The sequence below is a fragment of the Lithobates pipiens genome, unplaced genomic scaffold (assembly GCF_037356315.1).
Source record: "Lithobates pipiens isolate NorthernLeopardFrog02 unplaced genomic scaffold, aLitPip1_a1.2 Scaffold_8, whole genome shotgun sequence".
NCBI classification, from domain to species: Eukaryota; Metazoa; Chordata; class Amphibia; order Anura; family Ranidae; genus Lithobates; species Lithobates pipiens.
Genome location: NW_027507903.1, coordinates 105,861,427 through 105,887,366, shown reverse-complemented (window position 1 = coordinate 105,887,366; position 25,940 = coordinate 105,861,427). Strand labels below are relative to the sequence as shown.

General features: G+C 41.3%; 1 protein-coding gene across 1 annotated transcript in view; it reads right to left on the bottom strand.

The window, feature by feature from the left end:
- Window positions 1-245: 245 nt before the first annotated feature.
- Window positions 246-25,940, bottom strand: part of RBPMS2 (RNA binding protein, mRNA processing factor 2) — a 56,262-nt gene continuing 30,567 nt past the window's right edge. Inside the window, exons 2-8 of the mRNA XM_077472871.1 lie at window positions 14,438-14,515; window positions 13,095-13,133; window positions 12,955-13,017; window positions 11,678-11,828; window positions 10,815-10,963; window positions 1,934-2,006; window positions 246-1,164 (exon numbers count right to left, since the gene is read on the bottom strand). Coding sequence (XP_077328997.1) covers window positions 1,944-2,006; window positions 10,815-10,963; window positions 11,678-11,828; window positions 12,955-13,017; window positions 13,095-13,133; window positions 14,438-14,515 — 543 coding nt within the window. The 3' untranslated portion in view covers window positions 246-1,164; window positions 1,934-1,943. The remainder of the gene's footprint in view (window positions 1,165-1,933; window positions 2,007-10,814; window positions 10,964-11,677; window positions 11,829-12,954; window positions 13,018-13,094; window positions 13,134-14,437; window positions 14,516-25,940) is intronic.

Genomic DNA, 25,940 nt, shown 5'->3' with positions numbered 1-25,940 from the left:
CCACCACTCCAATGGCAAGATCATAGTGATAGGACTGGATTGCCATTACTCTACAACATTGTTTATTAATGCACCTGCCCTGCAAATGTGGGAAATTAGGTTATTTATGGAATTGCCATTAGGGCCAATGTGTGGGGCTTTGGAATGGCACCACATTTCATTATTCCCCATGGTGTAACATGAAATCTTGCACGAAGGGTGGAATTCTGTTTGCGTTGTGTCAACACTATGAAATACTAGAGATCTTGAAGCAGTTTTCAATTACTTTAATTTGTCAGAAACCATAGAGTTTCAAAAAAATTCACACATTAAATACATTATATTTTATCCAGTATCACATTCTTTTAGGATCATCAATAGAGAAACTGCTTCTCCAAACAGAAACCTTTCATAATACTGAAAGTACATCAATACCAAGCAATAGGCTGCAACAAAACAAAATTGCACAATTGTTCATAGAGTACAGCAGACAAACCATACAGATTTGAGCTTTTTAACTGAACATTAACTTAGGACAGAATATATTCTTTTAATAATTATCACACAAACACATGATGCATAAATATCTCCTTATTAAACAAGTTACAAAAATACTGGTACTTTTGTTCTGTTTCCCCATAGGTTTGCATTTGGCAAGGACAGACTATGAAAAAAAACAAACAGAAGATTGAAAGTAGAGTTCAGTTTGCACCGTTTGAATTTGAGGTGGTAGACCAAACAGTACATTAAGCCAAGTTTTCATCACTGCATGACTAGATTCAGGGTCTCATTGCAGACCAGCTGAAATTGGTAAACAAGCAATAGAGATTTCAAACAAGCACACACACACTTAAATAGCTAATTCATGCCAGAAAGTCAACATGCGATGAAGGGAGATCTGTAGCATTACAGAACATAAAACATGGTCTGGCAATGGCAGTACCATGTCTACCATGGTTTCAAGAGTCACATCCTGTTACTCCATTTGGACTTTAAGTTACCCACAGAGGCATATTTTCTGCAGAAAGACTGCCGAATAATTCATCTTAAGTAGCTGAAAAGGACTGTTATCACCCTTCCACATTTGGAAGGCTTGGCCGAACATTCAGAGGCATCTGGAGAAGTACAATGTTTTACGAACACGTGTTCATTTCTGGCACATTACTTCATGGAGAGGAAAAAACCCTACAAGAGAAACGTATACATTAAAATATATCCTGCAAAACATGAAATCTGACATTACAACCCTTCTGGCATACACAAATAAAGTTTGCCTTTAGGCCTGACACTTGGTGCCCATAGTTCTAAGGTACATCTGAAATCCTAATACATTTATTTTACCAGTCCTTAAACATTGTGGCTGCATTTGTTTTCCCATTAATTTAACCCTAATGATGCTGCCAGTACCTTCCTGTCCTAGGACACCCAACCTCTTAGTTCATATGCAAGAGGACAGGGGAAGGTTCAATTGTCTTACCCCATTTGTTCTGACAACTTACATGTTATCAGTTGACAAGTTAGTGCTCATGTACTAAAACAACTTTCCACTGCATCAGAAGACGAAGAAGAAGACGAAGACGAAGACGAAGACGAAGACGAAGACCCCACACACAAACACACCCTTTAACATTTCTACCCATGGCAATCTTAAGGGCCAATGAGTCATGTAGCATTTTCATCCTAGGATGCCATCTGCCCTTAGCTCAAGAATGGATATGCTTACCCTCCTAAAGATCACTGGGATGTATGGCACCATTTGTCCAAGCAAGAAACCGGAACTAAAGTGTTAAATACTGTATGATCTACTTTTATCCAATACTTACGCTGCTAGCAATAGTAAATATTGATTGGGAGAGTAAAGTTCCACTTTAGCAGCTAAACAAGCCATTGAAAGGGTCAACATATGGGGGGGGGGGGGGGGGGTTTACAAATGGTATGCTTAATATTTACTTACCAAAGAGCTTTTAGCAGAACTGACGAGACTTCCATCCTTGTTGAGTGGCTTCAGATGGAGGATACCAACGCATCTGCAAGTCAGTTGCACATGTTATATTGACATGTGAATGTGTTAGAATATTATTCCAAATTCATAATTCGGCACTTATAGGTGTTATAATATATTTATGGCAAGCTTGCAAAACATATTTGGTTTTATGATTAATCATAATAAATAGTATGTGTGAATGACCTTGATCAAGTGTTCAGTGAAACATATTCTCATCTGAAGCAGAGTTAGTAATACGTTTCTGATGTAACCAGTTTGAGTATGACATATATGGTATCTTGGTACAGAATGTCATGAGAAGACAAAAATAGACATGTGTCTACGTAGCCATAGAAATGATACATTGTGGATTATATCTTGTACAAATAAGTTTAGAGTAGTCTCAGTCATGTTAATACATATTCGTATATAGTTACTTAATGTAAAGTTGTTAACATGTGTTCATATTATGTAAATGTATGGTTATGACATATGAACAGCACATTATGTCACGTATAGAGTGTTACGTATAGAGTGTTACATGTGAGCTTGTCAATCAAGCTCCATATGATTGAGTATCTACTTACATTGCAGAAGTTAGTAGATATGAATGTGTGCCATACAAGGTACTAAATTTGTGAGGTTATGACGTTCACATGTAGCATAAAAGCTGAGATGTTTCGAGATTGGAGGACACTCACACTCAGACACCCACACATGATACTGACATATTCACACAGAGACTGATGACTTGGGACAGCTGAATTCTGCCAGAAGTCTAAGAACGTCATTTCCTGCTTCTTGAAGGACACTCAAGACAGCAAGACAGCAGCCATTAAAGCACACATGCTTCCATAAGCTCATTACAGCTTGACAACTATTCAATTTTATATATTTTTACCTACACTGAACTGAATTACACTTTTTACATTGTATTTATGATGCCAGCTGTGTGACAAATAAACGCACACTTTCTTTTTAAGTCAGTTTGACCATCAATGCTATTGATTCGGAAACACCTCTGAGATATAGAATATTAGACAATATTAATATTCTTCAGAATGCAAGCATGGTCTGCAGGTAGTCTTAGTCCCTCCCCAGAATACTTTGTGTACAGTTAATCCTATGCCCAGATTACATTCAAGTTAATGTACATTGCATATCCTTAGGTCATTTGTCTAAAGGGCATGGTGTAAACAATTCTGAGGGACTAGAGCACCAGCCACTGCAGTTGTACTGCGGCAGAATGGCACGGATGGGCAAAACTATGTTATGCAACGTCACTTAGTCCTGTGGTGACTAGAGGCGCTCGCCCCCCCAAAGCCAGTGCAAGTGTCTGCCAGTCACGATCACTGCTGATACGGAGAACAGGGATCTGTGTGTAAACAGTTTCCCGTTCGGAAGGTAGAACAGACAGATCGTCTGCTCACAGTATGAACAGTGATCTGTCATCTGCCGCACAGTCCCCTCCCCTTCAGTTAGAACACAATAGGGAACACATTAACTCCTTGGCTGCCTCCCTAGTGTTAACCCCATTCACTGCCTGACATTTTTACAGTAAAAATGCGTTTTATAGCATTGATGCCAATGGTCCCAAAAAGGTGGGAAAATTGTCTGACATGTACACCATAGTGTTGCAGTCCCATAAACCCCCCCCCCCCCACCACACACAAATGCCATGAAACTACCCCCCCTCCCCCCCATTTTGTAGACACTATGACTTGTGCAAATCTACATACACTTATTGCGATTTTCTTTAATATGTAGAATACACATCGGCCTAAACAGAGGAAAAGTTTTGGTTGCTAAATTTGTTTTCTTCAAAATGGTCATTTTTTTTGTGCTGTAAAACACTGCAGAGGTGATCAAATACCAAAAGAGAGTGGGGGGGGGGGGGGGGCGCTGAAGAAAGACTCACTTCTACATGGAAGTTTAACCTCCACTTGTTCAATTAAGCTTTAGCAGTAAAACCTGGAAGTAGGTTTCTATGCAGAGATTCGCTCAGGCGCACCAGACTTTCGGACACATCTTGGGGAGGGGGCTGCCTCCAAGTAACCCTCGTCTTAATAGGTCATTGTTATGCATGTTCCATATTTAGGAGTTCCTAGTTTAGCATTATGGACCACATTTTTAAAGAGCTTCATATGCCATCAAAAATGAACAAAAACCCTAAAATTTGAATTTGTTGTGGTTTGAAAGTCTGTTGGGGAATTTTGACTTTATTAGTTTTAAGTGATTTGAGTGTTTTGCCATGCTAGGCCAACACATGTATTTCAAAGCCAGTGGTATGTACATGCAGTGTTTTTTGCTTAAGTACTTCATGTGTACTGCACTTCATCAAGCCCCAAGATCTGAGGTGCTGCCCTATTCCACATGTTAAATGTGGCTTCTCTATTTTTTGGAGAGGTCCAGTCTCACCTTAATGCACCAGCCACAAGTTAAATAAATTGCAAGCAAAAATCTCTAGGACCAACTGAATAATCTTATTTTCAACAAGCAACTTCCAGTTCACACGTTTAACCCCCAATATGTTCTCACAATTTGTGCTTCCCACTGTAGATGGCCCATGTGGAATTAATCATGCAGCATCTTAGTGGGAACAGGAAAACCTCATTTGTCATGCTCTTCATCCTGGAAATAATCCATTTGGAAAAAGGTTTAAACCTACTACTGAGCACGTGAGACCTGACAGACCAAAATAAAGCAACAACCACCTATGTTTGCAGGCAACATTAAATATAAATGAAATCATGGGTTTCAGGAAAGTTCTACTTAATGCTTCGTAATCAATCCCAGGATATTTACAGCCAAGAGTTGGTGATCTGCAGTTAAAAAGGAAACTTCAAGTCTTAATATACCCCATTTGACTATATGCACAATACATTTAAAAGCTAAACCCTGGAGAGAGAGGTTTGTTAAATGAGCATATTACACAAGTATCTGATAGCCATTTTCAGACAGATGTTTCTTGTTCCATCTGTTTGTGGCAAGAAGCAGGGGGAGGGAACAGAAGATAACATTCCTTTGCTAAGCAGCATCATTTTTGGAGCAAGTCTATGTCAGGGGTGAAGCTACAAATTTAGATTGTTTATGCTGCCAAAAAGGTCAGGATAGCACTTACCATGCAGTTTAGGATTTTAATTCATAGGAAAGGTTTAGCAATTTAAGACTAGAACCTAATTTTTGCTGACCATTTTAATATTAAAACCCAGGCTATAAAAACCCACAAAAAAAAAAAAATTATATATATATACACACACACACACACACACACACACACACTATTCTTAAGGTCAGTGAAGCATCTACATTTAAGAGTATCAGTCCATCTTTTACAGAGGGTGCAGTTACAATGGTTACAGTGTAAATGGGTTTTAAAGTCACTAGCTAAACTGCCAGTGTTAATGGTCAATGCTTGCCAACAATACCTGCCAAATTGTAGGGCCAGACACTTTAGTACATGGATACCTCAAGTCTTTGTAAGAAACCAGATTATGCATTAATGAACCAGATGACTCTGCTTTAAGCACAACAGGAAAGTCAGTTTTGAGTCACTTAGTGATATAATGTTTAACTATATAAAGCACACTAGTAAACCATTTACTTTAGTTTTAGAAGTGTGTAACACCAAGTATACTACTGCATGCTTTATAGACATACATGACTACTTTATGGGTGAATATGATCAAGATAAACCAATCCAATACAGCATCCTTTTAAAGGAAACTCTACTACAAGGACTGCTAAAGTCAAGAAAATTACAATTTTTTTTTTTTTAAGTTATAGTAGCTTAAGCCTAATGCTTAGTTTGATGCAGACTAGATACCCAAACTGGCAGACACCTACAAAGCCACCATTTCCATAGTATAAAGCACACAAGCCAATGCTACAGCTGCACAATTTGTGAGACATAACTTCGAACAAACAGTGGCAAGAATTGCTGTGCTTAATCATGCTGAATTTTTTTTTTTTTTACTAAACCCCAAGCAGGAGAGGAAACTAAACTTGGCCTAAGGCCACACAGCCAGTGAATTTGACAGAAAAACCAGCTTGATTTTTACAGGTGGCATCCCAGATGTGTTTAAAGTAGTCTGAAAAAGACCAGACTGCAGTTGGGCTTCAATTACTACTATATTGTGAAATTCTGGCCTAGTTGACCATTGCATACTGAGGGCAGGTTACAAGAGGCACACATCTTGTGTTTCTCTCTTCCCTCCCCCCCAGTCTAGAAATCAGTGTACCATTTACACATTGTGAAACATCCCTCTTGAGCTCTAGACATGTGACTGGATGTAATGAAGACTATTGTATGTGCTATATGAAAGATCTCTGAACAACGCCTCAGCAATTTGTATGGTTTCAATGTATTCTTAGTTTATTATGTAAACATTTAATTCAATCATTTATAATTTCATAACCTATAAAAAAGCGCCACCAAGTGTCTTATTAGAAAATGAAGATATACAAAATATCCTGTGCAACCATAAAAAAAATAAAAATTAGCTAGCACAACAGATACGTTTATTGTCAAGTAAAAAGTGCATACAGTGCAGCGCTAATATAACCTAACCAGACTAATGCAACAGTCATAAATGAGTACAAGTGAATAATAAATCAATATTGTGACAAACTGTAAATCACACTTGTTTGATAAATGTGAAAAAAAGTGACACTTAAACACTTGTGTATAGTGCAATGTAAATAAAACAAATTCTAAATCAAAAACTGGTGTGGATGTGACCTGTCGAAATCTTGTGGATACTGCGTCTCCATACACAGGTGGTTGGTATCAATGTGCACTCAGTAAAAGGGAGAGCAGAAAAAAAAAAAAAATAAATAAAAAGTACGCCTACATTTAAGTAGTAACTTCAAAGCGCTTACAGAAACAATGGTGGCAGTAGAGTCCTGGTGTGTTGTCTCAATAGACTTAATCTGGGTTGTCTCTCCACTGCAGCTCAACTTACATTTATAGACAATTTTACCCCAATGTTGAGAATCCAGCTCCAGTGTCACCGCATGTTTGACACCAACTTCCGTTTCATGGCAAGATGGCCGACCAGCACGAGTTCCACGCCTCCATATTATAACCGGAAATGCATTCCAACAACTGCTCGACTCCTGGTTCCTCCAAATGGAGAACTAGAATGTGTTCCAAGCCTCATTGGGCATATGTTCAAAGCAGTCATTGCTGCATATTACACATGGATGTGACGCTTTTTAAAGCAATCTAGAGACATGCAGTGCCAAAATGACAGTGCTACATATAATTCTCTTACTATGACGAATATGGGGGGGGGGGGTATCATGATATAGAAATTGATTCCACAGAACATGAGTGAATTTAAATTGCCAATAGTGATTGTACAGCATAAAAAAAAAAATAAAAAAATAAACAAGTCTTCATTTGTTTGTGTTGAAAATGTCAAAGTCCACTTGAAATTCTCGTTTGGGTTTAACTACAAGTAGGGACCCCATCGATTAGTCACTTTGAAGTTCCAAGTCAATAGTGCCATTATATCCCTTATCCAGAAACCTTTGTTTCAGGGTATCTGCTTTGTTAAAAATTTGTGTCAGTGCTATTTCTCCGAAGTCTAAGAAACTGACTCCGGGGGACCAAGCTCAGATAAGATGTGGTGACAACTGTCGATGGGAATAAAAACTGTTACGGTCCATAGGTTTAAAAGAGTGATAAACAATTCAAGTTTAAATCCAATTTCCAGGTCCAAAATATGGATCCGGCTCCCATTTGCCTCATAAGACAATGCAATCCCCCTGCCATTAGAGTTGAGATAATCAAAGAACTGTTTCAGGGAGTCCAAGGTACCGCTCCATTAGGAGGAGGATGTCAATATAACTAGCCCATAAAATGAGTGATGGGGTTTGTTGCGCATAGACTACATCCTCCCATTTGGCCATAAACAAATTCGCAAGGTTTGGAGAGAACTAGGCTTCCCATAGCTACACCATGTTGTTGGAGGTAGCATCCGTTAAACCAAATATAACTATGCTCTGTGGCAAATTGTAGAAGTTCTATGAGATATTCACATGGGAAAGACGCCAGAGATTGCTTGCGCTCTAAAAAGTGGCGAACAGCCTCTATACATTTTCCTTGTGGTATACATGTGTATAAAGATGCCATGCCTGCTGTGGCCATAATAGAACGATCTTGTAACTCGTTCAATAATCTAATGGTAGAACCCGTGTCTTTAAGGCAAGATTGTGTTTTCCTAACCAGGGGCTGCAAATAAAAATCTATGTAGCAACCTATATGTGATGTAACTGAATTGATGCCACTCACTTCTAGGCCTTCCAGGGGGTTTAGTTGAATCCTTATATTCAAGGTAAATAGTATATAGTGGGAATTCTGGGAGCTGTAGAAATCAAAAAAGCTTTATTTAAAATTATTAAGATAAATACCTCATTACAAAGGTCATGAAGTTGTCTTATATGTACTAGTCGGATTACTTAAAAGTTACTTGCATGTGCCTGGTTCGATGAGGATTCGGTACATCTGTCTCATACCGATCTAAAATTGTCAGCCGGACTTCTCTGGAAGTTTGGCAAGGCCATTGAGAACCAAGTCTAAAGATCTTGACAGCCAGGGCTACTGGAACAGATTTGATAGTCCCTGAAGTGGCAGCCTGATAATTGGTTCTATGTGGGTGTTGAATGTTCACTTTACGTATATATTTATGAAAGTCAATAGAAGTCCTAAATTTGTCCAGTTGTATTTAAGGCCCTTGTAAAAGAAACATTTCTTCCTGAGTAAATGTCTTAGTGCTCAAAATTGAAGATACCTTGACCTGTTAAACCCCTTTTCCCTCCTCTGTACTCCAACAGCACTATTGACTTGGAACTTCAAAGAGTGACCAATATCGATTAGGTTTAACTACAAATAGGGACTCCCTAATGAGAACCGGATGAGAATTTTAAGTGGGCTTTGTTGAGATTTTCAACACAACCCAAACAAATTAAGACAATCAGTAGACATTGGAATGTCCTTAAACTATCCTTGGTAACACTGCCAGAACAAGCTAAAGTGTGTTGTATGTCAATACACACTGCAGCAATGCAAGACCGTTGAATTTATATCAGTCACTAAAAAAAAAAAAAAAAAAAAAAAAAAAAAAAGAAACAATTCTGCACATGTGGTACAAAATTTGTATATTTGATTACCTGCCCCTGTGGAAACAGTATGTGGGCTGCACAATAAGGACTCTCCACATGAGTGGGTGAACATATTGCTCTAAGAGCAAGGACTCCAAGCACAGTGTCCCTAGACATTATAAGGAGTGTCATAACAGCAAGCCGATAGGATCATAATTCATAACTATTAGATATGTACATTCCTCCTCCCCCCCCCCCCCCCCCCCCCCCGGGGAGTGGGTGCTATGACCAGAGGCATCTCCCGTCTTGAGACTTTTGATCTACGAGCTTCAGTCCCACTCCATGTTCAGAATGAACGTGGAGTGGGACATAATGAGTCTTAATCAGTAGTGTTTTTATTCTGGGCTGTATGGAATCCATGACCTAAAAGATCGGTCTTTGTTGATGTAAACATTTTTAAAAAATCCATCTCGAACATGTGTCCCAAGATTTGGCTTTTTAGGTTGGTTATCCCCATTATAGCCTTTTCATTAACATCCTAAAATTTGGCCATTTTTTGGTTCAATTTGGGTGGGTTATTGCCAACATAAATTTTTCAACATAAAACTAACGTTACTAGTGTAGGTCAATTAAAATCTTTCCAGTCTCATTGGCATAGCATACCAGATTTGTATAACAATTTTTTATTTTTACATTTCTAAATTACCAGTAGTGATTGTGTAGCATTCCATTCACTCATGCGTGGAATCGATTGCTATAATATCATGACCCCTCTATTAGTCATAGTAAGAATTATATGTAGCACTGTCGTTTTGGCCCTGCATGTCTCTAGATTGTTTTTCAAAAGAGTCACTTCCATGCACGCAATATGCGGCAATGACGGCTTTGAACGCATGCTGGTTCTTTATTTGGAGGAACTGGAAGGCGAGTGGTTATTGGAGCGCATTTCTGGTTATGATAGAGGCGTGGAACGCACACCGGTCGGCCATCTTGGTGTGAACCGAAAGTTAGTGTCTGAAATGTGCGGCGACACCAGGAGCTGGATTCTCAACATTGGGGTCAAATTGTTTATAAAATTTAAGTTAGGCTGCAGTGGAGAGACACCCCAGATTAAGTCTATTGAGAGGAAACGCATCAGCAGGACTCCACTGCTGCCATTGTTTTTATAAGCACTTTGAAGTTACTACTTTTGATACATTTTTTCACATATAGAATTACACTATGTGGCCATTTTTCCATTTCTTTTTTACAGAGTGCAAATTGATACCTACCACCTGTGTATGGAGACGCAGTAGCCACAAGTTTTGGGACGAGATAGACAGGTCACATCCCAGCTGTCAGTTGACACCATAAAGCCTTATTTACCAACAGAACTATGTTTTCTGAGTCTGAACTTTCCGTTAAGCCTGCATCCTCAATCGGTGGTGCTGTTAAAAGATTGCAAGATTAGGTTTTGTTTTTTGGTGTTTAAAGATTTACAAGGCTCTGATCACTGGGGACTTTATCACAATTTCTATGGACTTTTACACCAGTTTGATTTACAATTTGTTTTATTTACATTGCACTATACACTAGTGTTTGTACAAAAGTGCATCACTTTCGCATTTATCAAAGTGTGATTTACAGTTTGTCACCATTATTATTCACTTCTACTCATTTATGACTGTTGCATTAGTCTGGTTATCTTATATTAGCGTTGCACTGTATGCACTTTATTAGAAAATTAACCAAGGAGAATGCTTACCTGTGCATGGAGGGCTGCTGCTGCAGCAGCAGCTGCTGGGTATGTAAAAGCAGCATGTGGGATTGCTGGTGCCAGCTCTGTCGTGTATAGTGGATAGGGAGACCAGGCTTCTGGGGAGGCTGGGATAAGTGCAGCACCTGTTAGGTCATCTGTAGGAAAAAAAAAAAATATAAAAAAATATAGCATCAAACAAGTAAACCTGCATGTCATGTGCAATATGGTTTAGTTCCATGTAGTAACCAGTTTATGGTCCCTTTCACACGTGTGGACGGTATGTCCATATTTCCTCCATTTGTTTTCAGATAAACTACGGCCATACATGCATCCCCATGTGATAGCGGGTGTCAGTGGATGAACATCCGCCAATATCAGTCCCTGCTATGGTTCAATTCTACAGATGGAGGAAAATCCTATTTTTCTATCCGTCTGCAGATGGACACAGACAGATGGCCCGTCTTTATTCAATCCCCCATAGGGGAGATTGGAGATCTGACAAATCGGTCCCTGCACAGTGTGCAGGGACAGCCCTGTCATCTGCCAACTCAGATTAAAAAAAAATAAAAAAAAATAAAGCGATCCCCGCTGAGCAAGAGGATGTTCACAGGGTGAACCACCATGGATGGGGCCTAAGATCTGTCAAAGAAGGTTTGGGATCACAAGGAAACTGTAAAATTACAGGTACACCTTAGTTCAGTCTTATGTTCAATCACAAAGTGATATTTTAGAAGATTTGAGAAAATGGAGAGTAGAACTAGACACATTTACACAGATTGTCCACTTCCACCATCATTACAATGAGCCTGGTGTGCAGTGAAAGGCATGACATTCCACCCCCAAACAGTAAAATAGGACAGACAACTTACATGGATCTCGTGCAATGAAATGTGCTCCAAGTGCAGGGTGGAAGTTTGTGGGGTTAGGTGTAGCCATTAATTTATTCTTAGCCATTTTTGTGTTGGCCTTTGCGAACTCTAGCCTTAAGGTCTGTGGGTTCTCTGGATCAAATCTGATGCCCTGGGGGAGGGGGGGAGAAAGGGAGAGAAGGGGAAAAAATAAAAAAGCCATAAGAAATCTATTCCATGCCAAATCTGCGGCTGCATATAATATATATACACCCATAAGACTCAGTGTGCCCTTTCCACTTCAATGTGCTCAAGATATATCCTGGATACATTTCCTATATTAAAAGCAGCATTTGTTCCATTTAGGCCTACGTAGATTTTCATCTGGTGATCTAGTCACCATTTTCTTCAACAGAAAAGCTCAGTTAGATATTGTACAGACCATTTAACACTGGTAGGTGTGCTTAAAATTATCAGCTATGACAACTTTTATCCTAAAGAAACAGTTTGATATAACTGCTTATAATGTATTATATGTACTAGCAGATTTAAATACAGCAATTTAAGCTGAACTCCAGCCAACACTCCTTGTCTTCCCCCAGGCAAAGATTAAAAATTCCTAATAGAAAAACCAACCGCTACGCATGTAGTGCCCACCTAATCCACAGCATCAGGGAGGGCTGATGTTTTACTTCAGGGTGCTAGGTATAGTGGGTTGTGAATTGTAGAAAAATTGGCACGTGTCACTTATTGCTGAAAAGTCTTAATGCCATCAGTCCCACTATCGCTGCCATTACCAGTAAAAAAAACAAACAAAAAAAACAAACAAAAAAAACACACACACACCACACTGCTTAGTAGTAGACGCCATCTCACAAACCAAATACACCCATTGGGATTTATTGGATTTTTTTTAACAGAAATAATGGTCAGTGTTTGTTTATATAACAAGACCCAGTGGTGCCACAAAAAAAAAAAAAAAACATTTGGTTACAGCCTCTACCCCATCTAGTCAGATTCACTGTTGATTTTTAATCATTTGGGGTTGTAATAACTTTACATATAAAATAGGTTTTTACAAAAACATTTAATCTGTTGCCTTAAAAAAGTCCTAGTACCTTTGGGGGTTACTCACGTTTTGACAGTTGTACAGAAGTCTCCCCGCAGAGCTGTGGGTGACAGCCCCTCACCAGAACACTCCAATTAGTGGCTGGTTTTCCAGCACGCTTGTCAGACGATCCCTCCCACCCCCCCTTGTTTGACAGAAGTGGATCTCACAGTAGTAAAGATGTACTTACATTTAAGGAATTCTTTGCAGCTTCAGCCCCAGCTCTATTGTCAAAGGTAACAAAGCCTACAGGCTGCAGAAGAGAGAACATGTTAGAAGACTGTTTGTCAGCAAGCGATCGCAATTCTTCAGTCTGAAAAAGCCATTTACCTGTTTTGAGGTTAACTTGATCAATGATCCTTCATAACCCTAAAAAGCAGAAGAAAAGTTAAGAAATGGCTTTAAGAGACAGGTGGAGCATGTGGTGGTATTGCAGCTTTGGAGAGTGGATGTGCTGGATACTAGGAAAAGGGTAATCTGGACAGCTAATCAGGGACAGCAGTGACAAGCTGCAGAGAGGCTGTAATTGCACCCTCTGCCATGGGGTGGTGCTGTGGTCCCAAGTAGCAGAAATTAAGTGGTACCCGTATTTTTCAGCAGTGCCTAAGGCTGTGCTCTGTCAGTGTGGAATTTGTGCGTATGCTGTGCAATTTAAGGATGAGATTACAGATAAATTGACATGGGCATACAGACTTTAAAATGCCAGATTATATACCCTGTGAGTTACTTTAAAAAGTGTCAGGTTCAGCAATAGGACATTAAGCAGCAACAATGAAGTACATTTTAAAGTGTAAAATCCAAGTCAATTTTGCCCATCATTTGATCTATGTACAGTGGCAGAGTGGTGGAATCTGAAATGGTACCTTTCACTGTAGTTAGACCCCCAGTTCAGGCAAAGGAGGGAAAAGAAAAATAAACCAGTTACCTCTTTTAGAACTAAGGGATTTTAACCACCCAGCATTATACTTCCCACCTGATAAGGTTCTCTCCCAGTAACAAGAGGAACCAGAAGCTGCAGAATAGATTTTACATTCTTCAATGTTAGAAAACACAGCGATACTCTTCACATTCTCTTTAGATTATCTAGCTATTCTGAAGTTTCACAAATCAAATGCATTACCAGTTTAAAATTTTATACAAAAAGCAAACATTTACCAAACAAGAGATTACCAAGTCTGCTTCAGTAAGCATTTTAATCATGCATTCGCTCACTTGTCAATACCAGGCCAGATAGAAGTTGCAGTTTAAAAACAGGTTCCAATCCAGAGGTCATCTCTTCATCTAGGTTATGAAACCAAACAATGCAACCAAAGCCTTTTCTAGTTTTAGCAGGATTGGAAAGATAGAACTTTAGTTTTTTTTATTGCCGCACCCAAGACAACTTGATCACACATTGTCAATTGGGAAATTAAAGTTAACATTTTTATTTCACTTAACTTGAAGCAGAGATTTGCCTTTGTGTCAAAGCAGGAAACCAACATAGCAATACTACTGCGCCCCCCCCCCCCCCCAACAAGAACACATTAGAAAAGTTTTTGGCTGCACACACACTTGCGTTTATGTACAAGAAAAATGCAGTCAAGATAATGCAGTAAGTGCTTCAAGCAAATGGAATATAGCAAGCCATGTTAGAAGTCCAGAATCAAAAATGTAAATGAACCAGTTAGCCTTACCTTGAATGGTCGAAATAGCAAATAAAGTTCTCTGGGTTTAATGTCTATAGGTAGGCCACTGACAAAGAGGGTACGAACCTGTAAAATTAAGTGGCAAGTGTTAAAAATCATTTAGCTTGATTTCAGTGCAAGTCTTCCACATGCAAAAAAAACAGGTTATGGCCAAGAGCTTTTGTTGCACTACTTAGAGCAGGCCAACATTAATACTACAACACTTTACTACTAACTGCTAGAATTCTGAAGGGACCGTTTTGAAAGCCCAAGCTTGTTTTTGTAAAAACCTCATTCTTGCACAAAGTCCAGAGGCCAATCAAAAGCTTCAAGGACTACTTTTATAAAAAAAGTTTCCAGTCACTGGGGTACAGACAACATGAAGCAATGCCTTGCTGCTCAACCAAGGTGGTACCCGAAAGACAGGGCAGAACAAGGCATGGCAAGCAAATAGAGATTAGCTGCAGGGAGCCCAAAAGGCAACAAGTGGTGAATAGTCAGTTCCAAGATGAACTTTTGTACAATATTTGTGAACCCACAAAAGATTAGGCGTCATTGAAAGGCTCTAGGTCAATATATTTGTTGCTTCACATTGGACACTACTCTAAAATTTTGTTGAGTGACAATTGCAGTCATGTGACAATGCTGAAAATTGGTCTGGGCAGGACGGTGTACAAGTGCCCTGTATTGAAGTGGTTAAAAGCCAGAGTCTTTATGCAGGCGTTTAAGGAGACGGCACCGAGCCTCAAACACAGCTGTCAAAGTTTATAGATCAGTTACATTTGGTCCCTCGGTCAACCAGACTATCCCATAAATGCCATGAAGGCTTTCCTAAAGCTGCAGTCAACATCTGCATTTATATATTACCCATTATACAGCCAGTCACATCAATGCGTGTCTTCTCCCAGAAGAGTTCAAATCGAATCTCCCTATCACATAAAATGGTTTGGAAGAATCCCAACAGCCTACTAGAGGGTTTAAGGGAGGAAACCTAAGGGAAAGCACAACTGCAGATCATATGAGGTGAGAATCATTACAGGATCTAGAGATAATTTTAAATGATATCAAGGCTTTAAAGGGACTGAAGATATTTGTGGGCGGCACAGTGGTGTAGTGGTTAGCAATCTCACCTAGCAGTAAGGGTCGCTGGTTCGAATCCAAACCATGACACTACCTGCCTGGAGTTTGCATGCTCCCTGTGCCTGCGTGGGTTTCCTCCGGGTACTCCGGCTTCCTCCCACAATCCAAAGACATGCAAGTAGGTTAATTGGCTTCTGTCCAAAATTTGCCATGGTATTTGAATGGGGACCTTGGATTGTGGGCTCCTTGAGGGTAGGGACTGACACGAGTGTGCAATGTACAGGGAGAGGGACAATTGTAGACACTCAGGTTAAACAGGATGGACTGGTGTCTTTATTCAACCTTACCAACTATGAATTTTTTTTTTATTTTTTTAAACACAGACAGGGACAAGGGATCTAGCCCTTAAGGACTTAAAGATGCTGATATAACATAGTAGAGATAGTAGCCCAAAAAGATATCAAAAAAGCACAATGATTTTTTATTTCACAATATACCGTATATACTCGAGTATAAGCCGAGATTTTCAGCCTCTTTTTTGAGGCTGAAAGTGCCCCCCTCGGCTTATACTCGAGTCATCGCTGTCTGCCCGCTCGATCAGCGTGTCGAGCAGACAGACAGCGGCCATTCTATTCAAAAGCCGCGCCTCCGGCTCCGCCTTCGCCTGTGATAGGCGGAACACTGAATTTCCCAGCAGCCTGTGTTCCGCCTATCACGGACATCGTATCATCCTCGTACTACGGACGAGGATGATACGACGTCTGTGATAGGCGGAACACAGGCTGCTGGGAAATTCAGTGTTCCGCCTATCACAGGCGAAGGCGGCGGCGCAGCTTTTGAACTTTACAATGGCCGCCGACGAAGAGGGCACGGGACGGCACGGCACGGGACGGGACGGGACGGGGGCAAGGCAAGGCACGACACGGGACGGATGCAAGGAGGCAAGGCACGGGACGGAGGCAAGGAGGCAAGGCACGGGACGGAGGCTCGGGACAAAGGTAGGCTGGACACACACACACACACGGATGGAGACACACACACACAGGGATGGATGGATGGATGGAGACACACACACACAGGGATGGATGGATGGATGGATGGATGGAGACACACACACAGGGATGGATGGATGGAGGGATGGACGGACACACACACACAGGGATGGATGGATGGATGGATGGAGACACACACACACACACAGGGATGGATGGATGGATGGAGGGATGGACGGACACACAGGGATGGACGGACACACAGGGATGGACGGACACACAGGGATGGACGGACACACAGGGATGGACGGACACACAGGGATGGACGGACACACAGGGATGGACGGACACACACACAGGGATGGACGGACACACACACAGGGATGGACAGGCATGTCTCACCCTCGGCTTATACACGAGTCAATAAGTTTGCCAGTTTTTTTGGGGGTAAATTGGGGGCCTCGGCTTATATTCGGGTCGGCCTATACTCGAGTATATACGGTATACAAAATATAATTTAAAAGCAATTATTCACATTGTTATTTAGCAAATTGAATACAGCCCAAGATGCTTATAGAATATACCACTCAACATGTTTCGCTACAAAACGAGCTTCCTCAGGAGTAGTTGGCATATCTAGTAGGTAAACCAAATATGAATATAGATATAAATCAAATGTAGATACAGCTAGTGTTAAATACATTCAAAGGATAATCTTAATGATAAATATCTAAAGTGCCTCAAATTATACACACACACTAAGATATCAAAAAGATCAAACCTGTTTGATTTTAGTACTAACAATTGTTGAATCAAAATAGGTCCAAATGTGATCTCACCCAAGCACACTCACTGTTGTGCAACTTGCATCACACACTTTTAAAACCCTCCAATGGGTTGTGTAGATGGGACCAAAGTCATGTCCCGAATCTGATGCTGGGCAGTCCAATGGGGGGGGTCGTCACAGGAGAGCTGCCAAATATAGGACCTGAATTGAAATATAGGTCCTGGAGGGGTTTAAAAGTATGTGATGCAAGTTGAACAGTGACTGCTTAGGTGAGATCACATTTGGACCCATTTTGATTCAACAATGATTGTTTGATTTAGTACTAACATGTTTGATCTTTTTGTATATACACAATTTGAGGAACTTTAGATATTTATCTTTAAGATTATCCTTTGAATGTATTTAACACTAGCTGTATTTACATTTGATTTATATCTATATCAATATTTACAGTTTACCTACTAGATATACCGACTACTTTTGAGGAAGCTCGTTTTGGAGTGAAACATGTTGAGTGGTATATTCTATAAGCATCTGGGCTGTATTCAGCTTGCTTAATGTGAATAATTGGTTACATAATTGTGATTATATTGCATATATTGTGAAATAAAAAAATCTTTGTGCTACCATCTTTATGTTATATCAGCATCTTTAAAGTCCTTAAGGGCTAGATCCCTTGATATATAGAAAAAATTATAAAAAATTATAAAATATATATATATATATATATATATATATATATATATATATATATATATATATATATATATATATATATATATATAATGGGATGGTGCTAATGTTCATCTTTGTTATACCCCTTGTGTACATTATGAAACTATTTGTCTACAATGAAATTTCCCATGCTCACACTGTACATGAAAATTGCCGATATTCCTAGTAGCTAGAACTATTTAATCTAAACATGCTACAGAGTTGTGATGGTCTACTAATTTTGGACATGCATACATCTACATGAAGATCTGGAAATGATGCAGAAAATCACAGTAATTTACCATGTATACAGAAGTACACAGGTACTGTATTGGTGTATAAACTTCACCATGAAAATCAGGTGCAAATAGCGTGTTTTATGCCAATACTTATTTTAGCTGCCTCAGACGAGACAGGGAGGGGGCAGGAGGCTGCAGATAGGCATTGACCCTCATTTTGCTTCAAAGCTTCTTTAAAAATGTTTCCCTGAAACTTTCATCTTAAAATTAATGTGCATGTTATACACCAATACATACGGTATGTATTCTTATACTGAAACAATGACAGCTATGAGGATGAAGTTTAGTCTCACACATTAGGATCTTAAATATCCTGTAAAGACCTTTTCCAGCAAGATCTGGTGTATAAAAACCGTGAGTTACATCCATGTGCAAGGCGAGTGAATTTTTTTATTTTAAGCAAAATAAAGTCAGACAACAATTGAGCCTCAGTGATGCGGGTATGACAAATGAAGACACTCGAACGATACAAGATTTATACTTTGGTGCATTACACAAAATTTGATTTTCCCTCGCCTGCTGTTATTTGCAAGTTAAGCCTCAGAATGAATTTCTAGCTTTGTTGCCAAGCTATAGACTGTTAAGTGATTAAACGCTGTAGAAACATTCAGTGATACTTACATGTGTAGAAACCACAATGATTAGATGCAGATATCTTCCTTTGGTACATAAATTCAATGAAGCAAAAGTTAACCAGCAAAAAACAACAAAAAGGGCTAAAGAAAAAAAAGCCATCCTAGGTTTGTTTTAACATATTGCTTCTTTCCAGCAACGTCATTCAGCTGTACTCCCATAACCAGACCTGTCACAGGCTTTTACTTCCACACATGTTAGCAGCTCACTTATTAAATCACCAGGGATATTTTCTGTCTGAGTTAGGACATAAAAACCAGTACACATCAGGACCAAGCTCTCCAACCTCTAAAATATTTACCAATTCTGTCTAATCACTGCAAACGAAGCAGTGGTAGACACCACAAAGGCTGCATCTGGGCTTCAAAGTAGGCCGTTTAGTTGGTTATGCATGGTTGCTTGGAGGACATGGCCACATCATTTTGGCAGCAGGAGTCCAAAGTCTAAATCTTCATGCTAGCAGACTCTTTTTAGAGGCACAAGATTGAATTACATTTTCTAGTTAGCTTATACAAAATGGCATGTTTGGACAAGCTGCATTTTACAGAAAGCAACAAGCTATCCTGATGTCCTCAAATTTGTGCGAGTGATATGGATAAATGGCACCTTTGTTCAGGCAGTGGGCAGGTGCACAGAACTAGTGTATTGCCACATGTTCCGACTGCTGTCTGGGCGCACCAGCTTCAAATCTCTCAAGTCAGTCTCATCCATGCATTGCCTTGGCAAAATTTGTGCAACGCGTTGTGTGCCCCTCATGACTTGTTGAATACATTCTGCCTAAAAATGTTGGGTTCCATGGGATATCCATCACAAACTAACGCACACATTAACAAGCTATACCAAAGTTCTAAAATAAGACACCTTTCTGCCAACCTCCATTCACACTTGGGTGTTTTGAAGTTACAACGTTGGAGGGGGAAAAATAAAAACCAAACACAAATTCTATGGAGATGGTGCACCTCACCAAAATGCCTGAAGCTCAAACAAGTTCTGGAACTTTATATTTAGGCATTTTTTACATTGGTGACCTTTTATCCTGCACAAAATCCTGGCAAAACGCTGTAACACTGAAAAATTGCAGTAAAATATGATTTTCTGCCTGAAAATCCTATGCTCAGGTGTGAATGGGGCCTTAGACTGAACAGCCTTGCTCTGCACAGTCCAAATGCAAGATGAGCTAAAAACCTTGTTTAACGAGGGTAGTCCACACCATTGCAGTGGGGTGTAGTGAGAAAAGCAGAAGTGCTGCATTGGCATCACTCGCTACTGGCACACTTGTGTGAACAAGCCCCAATTGCAAAAAAAAGGGGAGCCTTTTAGAGCAGACAGAAAACAAGCTAAAAAAGGGCATCTAGTGTAGATTTTCCCCCCCAAACAGCCTGTCATGGTAAAAGCCTGTGACAGGTTGGGTACTTGAACAGGTACAGTATTAGGTGATGTACAACCCCTAGCTACTAATGTTGTTGCTATGTGTACACCTACACTGACATTTGACTGGCCACTCAGGCCTTAAAACTATCTTGAGAAAGTCATAAGGAATGGGTATTTTTCAAAGTTCAGACAGTGAAGTACTGCAACAGTGGGCAGTGAGCCCCCTCTTACAATGGCGAAAGAAAAAAAAAATATTCTTAAGGTTACTAAACCCAGGACTCTTCATTCATTAAAGTTGGTCTCCTGCAGTACACAAAATGCAATTGAAGTAAATATAAACTGCCAAATACCTTTTCAGCAGTACATATAGTAGTTTTGTACCTTCCAACATTGTCCAGCCAAGCACTGGTTAAAGCTTGTAGTAGGAGTTTTCCAACTGTCCTATGAAGCTGCATTACTCCTGACAGGTCTGGATGGTGCTGATCACATGCACCCTCAAGAACACTGCCCTCCCACCAAGGTGCACTATGGATTGGGGACTGTAAAAGGGACGATCAGGAGGCCAGATAAAGCCTTTTTACATAGGGGTTAACCCCTTTAGATTCCAGAGCAAGTATAGAGTATGCTTTACTGCATATATAGACTGATTTTACTGTTGTGGGTTTAGAAACTTTACAACTGCGGCAGCTGATCAGGAAGGTTAATGTCACAGGTTGGCTCCCTGGGCGAAGCAACCGTACATCCGTTTGCATTTTGACCACTAGGGAGCACATACCGCTGGATGCGTGCGCACCTGCAGCACCAATGCAAGTGCTCAGTGGGCACAATGACCACTGGGTGATCACTCGTGACAGGAGAGAGAACCGGGATGTGTGTAATCACAGATCCTGGTTCGAGGGGAGACAGATTGACTGTCACTTTGTATGAACGCACACTTAAGGGTGGGGGGTTGTGCAACTCTGCTTACCTTGGAGAGCTTTGGAAACTGTCCAGCTTCCCCAGATCCTCATGTGTAGATCACCCCATGTCCATTAGGGGCACAGGGTTTCCGAGAACCCCACTATGATCTGCGACAGTCAGACTCAATGTTGTATATATTGTGTGTCGTCTCATGCTTATGGGATAGATGTCTATGTTGGGGGGGAGGGGGGGGAGAAGTTTAAATACACCTGACCTGTGCGACTATTGTGATTAGATGATCGACTGATATGGGTTTCTCCGGCCAATGGATATTTAGAAGTTGCAGCGCCCGATACAATAGATTGAGGGGGTGGGAAAATATAAATATAAAAACACGCAAAGCCTAAACAGTTAGACCCCTTTCACAATGGGGCATTTTTGGGATAAAATAGCACCTGTAAAAAAGGCTTCCCTGCAGTCTGAAAGCCCAAGTGCCTTCACACTGAGGCGATGCGCTGGCAGGATGTTAACCACTTCCCGACCAGCGCACGACGATGTACGTCGACAGAATGGCACGGGCAGGCATATTGGCGTACATGTACGTCCAATATTCGTTGCTGCCGTGCCATCGGGAGCGCGCCGCCGGCGGCGCGCTCCCGCGCTGGTCGGGACCCCCGTGAGTCCGGTCGCGGGACCCGCGGACTCGATCGCCGCGGGCATCCCCGCGATCGTCTCACGGAGCGGCCGAATGGAGGAAATGCTGTATAAACAACATTTTTCCATTCTTCTTAGCAACTAGTGACGCTGATCTCTGCTCCATGTGATTGGAGCAGAGATCAATGTACACTAAATGAAAGCCCAACCCCCCCCACAGTTAGTAACACCCCTAGGAACACTTAACCCCTACACTGCCACCCACTGGTTAACCCTTTCACTGCCAGTGTCATTTACACAGGAATCACTGCATTTATATAGCAGTGATTACTGTATAAATGACAAAAATGTGTCAAAAATGTCCGATGGGTCCCCCACAATAAAAATCGCAGATCGCCGCCATTAGTAAAAAAAAAAAAAATTATTAATAAAAATGCTATAAAACTATCCCTATTTTGTAAACGCTATAACTTTTGTGCAAACCAATCAATAATCGCTTATTGCGATTTTTTTTACCAAAAATATGTAGAAGAATACGTATCGGCCTAAACTGAGGGAAAAAAATGTTTATTTTTGGGGGATATTTATTACAAAAAGTAAAAAATGCGTTTTCTTCAAAATTATCGCTCTATTTTTGTTTATAGCGCAAAAAATAAAACCGCAGGGGTGATCAAATACCACCAAAAGAAAGCTCTATTTGTGGGAAAAAAAGGACGTTAATTTTGTTTGGGAGCCACGTCGCACGACCGCGCAATTGTCAGTTAAAGCGACGCAGTGCCGAATCGCAAAAAGTGGTCTGGTCTTTGACCAGCAAATTGGTCTGGTCTGAAAGTGGTTAAAGTCCTCCAAGCAGCATATACTGCTCCTCCACCACTACCCTGAAGGTGGAGGCTGAGGAGTGCAGTTCTCTAGCAAAGCGCACTGACCTATTCAATAGGTTAGGTCATCTGGTGAGAGCACCATCAGTCACATGCAATTGGATGCAGTATTGTTGGTATGTTAAGGAAAACTTGAGCACCTCATTTATGAATACTTTATTTGGCACCGATTCATTTTTATGCCACCTTTGAGTAATTTCATACCACCTTCTCTGGTAGATGTAGCCCATTTGTACCACTTAAAGTGGATCTTCAAACCCTCATTCCCAGTGAAGCGACTAGCCTCAGATGAAAGCTACCCCCCCCCCCCCCACACATAAATTATCTGCAGTCTTCTCCATTCAAAGTACAAAGAAACAAGAGTCACATGTTGCAGACTACAGTGAGAGCCTAGGGCTTATTGGAGGGAAGATCCACAACCTGTACACAGCTGAGGAGGTCAGATGGAGCTCCTAGTCTGTTCTCTTGGTGTCGATATGAATTTCTCTGGAACCCATCAGCATCACAGCCAAGTACTAAGCTCCCCCCAAAGCTAGGGGGGACTTTTAATTAAATCTCCTTTTGGCTCCCAACACTCAGCGAGGAAGCCCGGTCCCATTTAGACAGTACTATTACCATTGAGGAAGTTCTGTTAGCAATGGTGAACCCCCAAGCAGAGAAAACCCTGGGGTGGATGGACTCCCATCTGAGTTTTACAAGCAATATGGGGAGCAACTGTTACCCAAACTCCATGAAATGATTACTGGGACTCTGAAAACTTCCCTCCCAGATTCTATGGCAGAGGCAGTTATAGTTGTCATACCTAAACAGGGCAAGGACCCTGAACTTTGCACCCCGTACTGTCCTATATCCCTGCTAAATGCTGATGTCAAGATCCTTACTAAAAGTACTAGCTAGACCATTAACCTCATTCAATCTTACACTAATCCATGAGGACCAGACTGGTTTCATGCCCGGGAAGGTTACAGATATAAATCTCCGTAGATTGTAAACCATTCTGGGTGCCAGGGACTTAGTCATTTCAATGCAGAAAAAGCATTTGACTCAGGAGTGGTGTTACCTAAGGGAAGTCCTGCAGCGATTTGGCCCTAACTTTATATCCTGGGTACAGACTGTATAAATCCCGAAAGGCTAGGGTCCACACAGGATCCTTCACCACCCTTTTGACTGCACAGGGGCACCAGGCAGGGATGCCCATTATCCCCTGTCCTTTTTTGCACTGGCTATTGAGCCAACAGCAATTCTCTTGTGCTCCTCCCCCTAGTTAGCAGTATACCTATGGGTTTGGTCCAGGAGAAGCTCTATACACAGACACCCTGCTGTATCTGAGGAACACAGCAGACTCCTTGGGGGCAGCCCTGTCGCTAACATTTGGTAGACATCCGCGTTAACTGGGGAAAGTCAGTGATCTTTGCGTTCTAGCCAGAGGAAGCATCTATACCCCTGAACACCCAGCTACAAAAAGGTTTCGCACTTTAGATACTTGGGCATAGAGATCCACAGGGACCTAGCCCAGTTCATCCCTCTCAATTTGAGACCAGTAATGTCCCTCCTGACTCAGATGCGCTGCTTGGAAATAACTACCCTTCACTGTGGGCGGAAGGGGTTAACCTCATTAAAATGTCAGTGCTTCCCAAGTTCCTGTGTTTAGGCAGACCCTGGTGCATATCCCACAAGCCCTCTTCAAAAAGCTGGACAAGCTGATCTCGTCTGGAATGGTAGCATCCCCAGGATTGCCAAATACACCCCTAAAGTTGAAAGGCCTTGCCCTGCTGTGTTTCAAGTACTATTGGGAGGCGGTCCTTGTCACGCCGAGTTGGTGGTCAAACCTGCATAGACTCGAGGTGGCGTTGCTCGGGTCATACTCTGAGAAACTTAATGCACTGTGGGCCCAAGTCTAACCTGAATACAACCCCCTCGATGAGAACTACTCAGTCTGGGAGATTTTTTGGACCAAGACCCGGGCGCCTAACATCTGGTCCCCCCGCACTCTTGTGGGGAACCTGCAGTTAGCGCACTTTCAGATGATCCCTGACCCAGTGGTTTGGGCCAGATATGAAATTAAAAAAACATTAACTGATAGTGTCTTCTGCTGGCCTGCTTTTGTTTGATGAACTAAAGCACCAGAGGGGTCTGCCTATCCATACCAGGCCCATTTCCCTGTACCCCCAGTACTGGTAACCACTGGAATAGAAAGTGAGCACTGGAGGAAATGCAGCCCCTTTCTACCTTCTATTCAAGCCTAGCTGGACTAGATACTTCCAGGGTCTCACAGCTGTTCAGCATGGCAGGGGGACATACCCTTGCTGACTGGGAGGAGGGCATTCAACAGTACCTTCCCCTGGCCATATCTGCGCATGACAGATTTGTCCAACTGAATTTTTATACAGAGCATACTTACCACAATGTCTAACTAAAATTTACCCTGGCAGTAGCCAGCTATGCCCCAAATGCTCACAGGGGGTGGGGGGTAGTCAAGGTGGTTAATGCCATTAGTAAGCCGACTACTATGTGACCCAATCCCATTGCTGCTTGGAATAGTGGATAACTTACCAGCTCCTCAATCCAAGAAGCAGTTTGTGTTCTACACAGCATTATAGGCTAGGAAGGCAATCCTGCTCCAGTGGAAAGGGCCATCCTCCCTGACAATACAGCAGTGGAAAAAAAATTGCTCTCCGCCACTGTATAAACTTACATAGGCTGCAATTGCCCCCCCCAAAAAAAGGCGCCAAAATCTGGGGTCCGTGAAGAACAGTTGCCCCTTGATTAGCAATAGATGTCCAACTCCCTAGAGGTGACTCATGACCAAGTTATACTATTGACTGCTCAACGTATTTAATTTAAGTTTGTGTGGGGGATTTAATCTGTACACTATATGCTTTAAATATAGGAAGGTGTGTAGCTGGAAATATTGCTCAGTGTCCACCCCCCTTTTTCCCCCGTCCATTCCTAACCTGTAGGACAGGGATCCTCAAACTACGGCCCTCCACCTGTTACGAAACGACACATCCCATTAGGCATTGTAAAACTGACATTCACAGACATGATGGGAATTTTAGTTCCTGAACAAAATCTCCCATTGGCCAGGAAATCATCCCAGACTGGCCAAATCTACTCTGCAATTTCAACTCTAGGGAAGATTTGCCATTACCTGCGTCCAAAGTTACTAGACTATAGCTAGTCCCTGTCCAGTGGTGGTTTTCT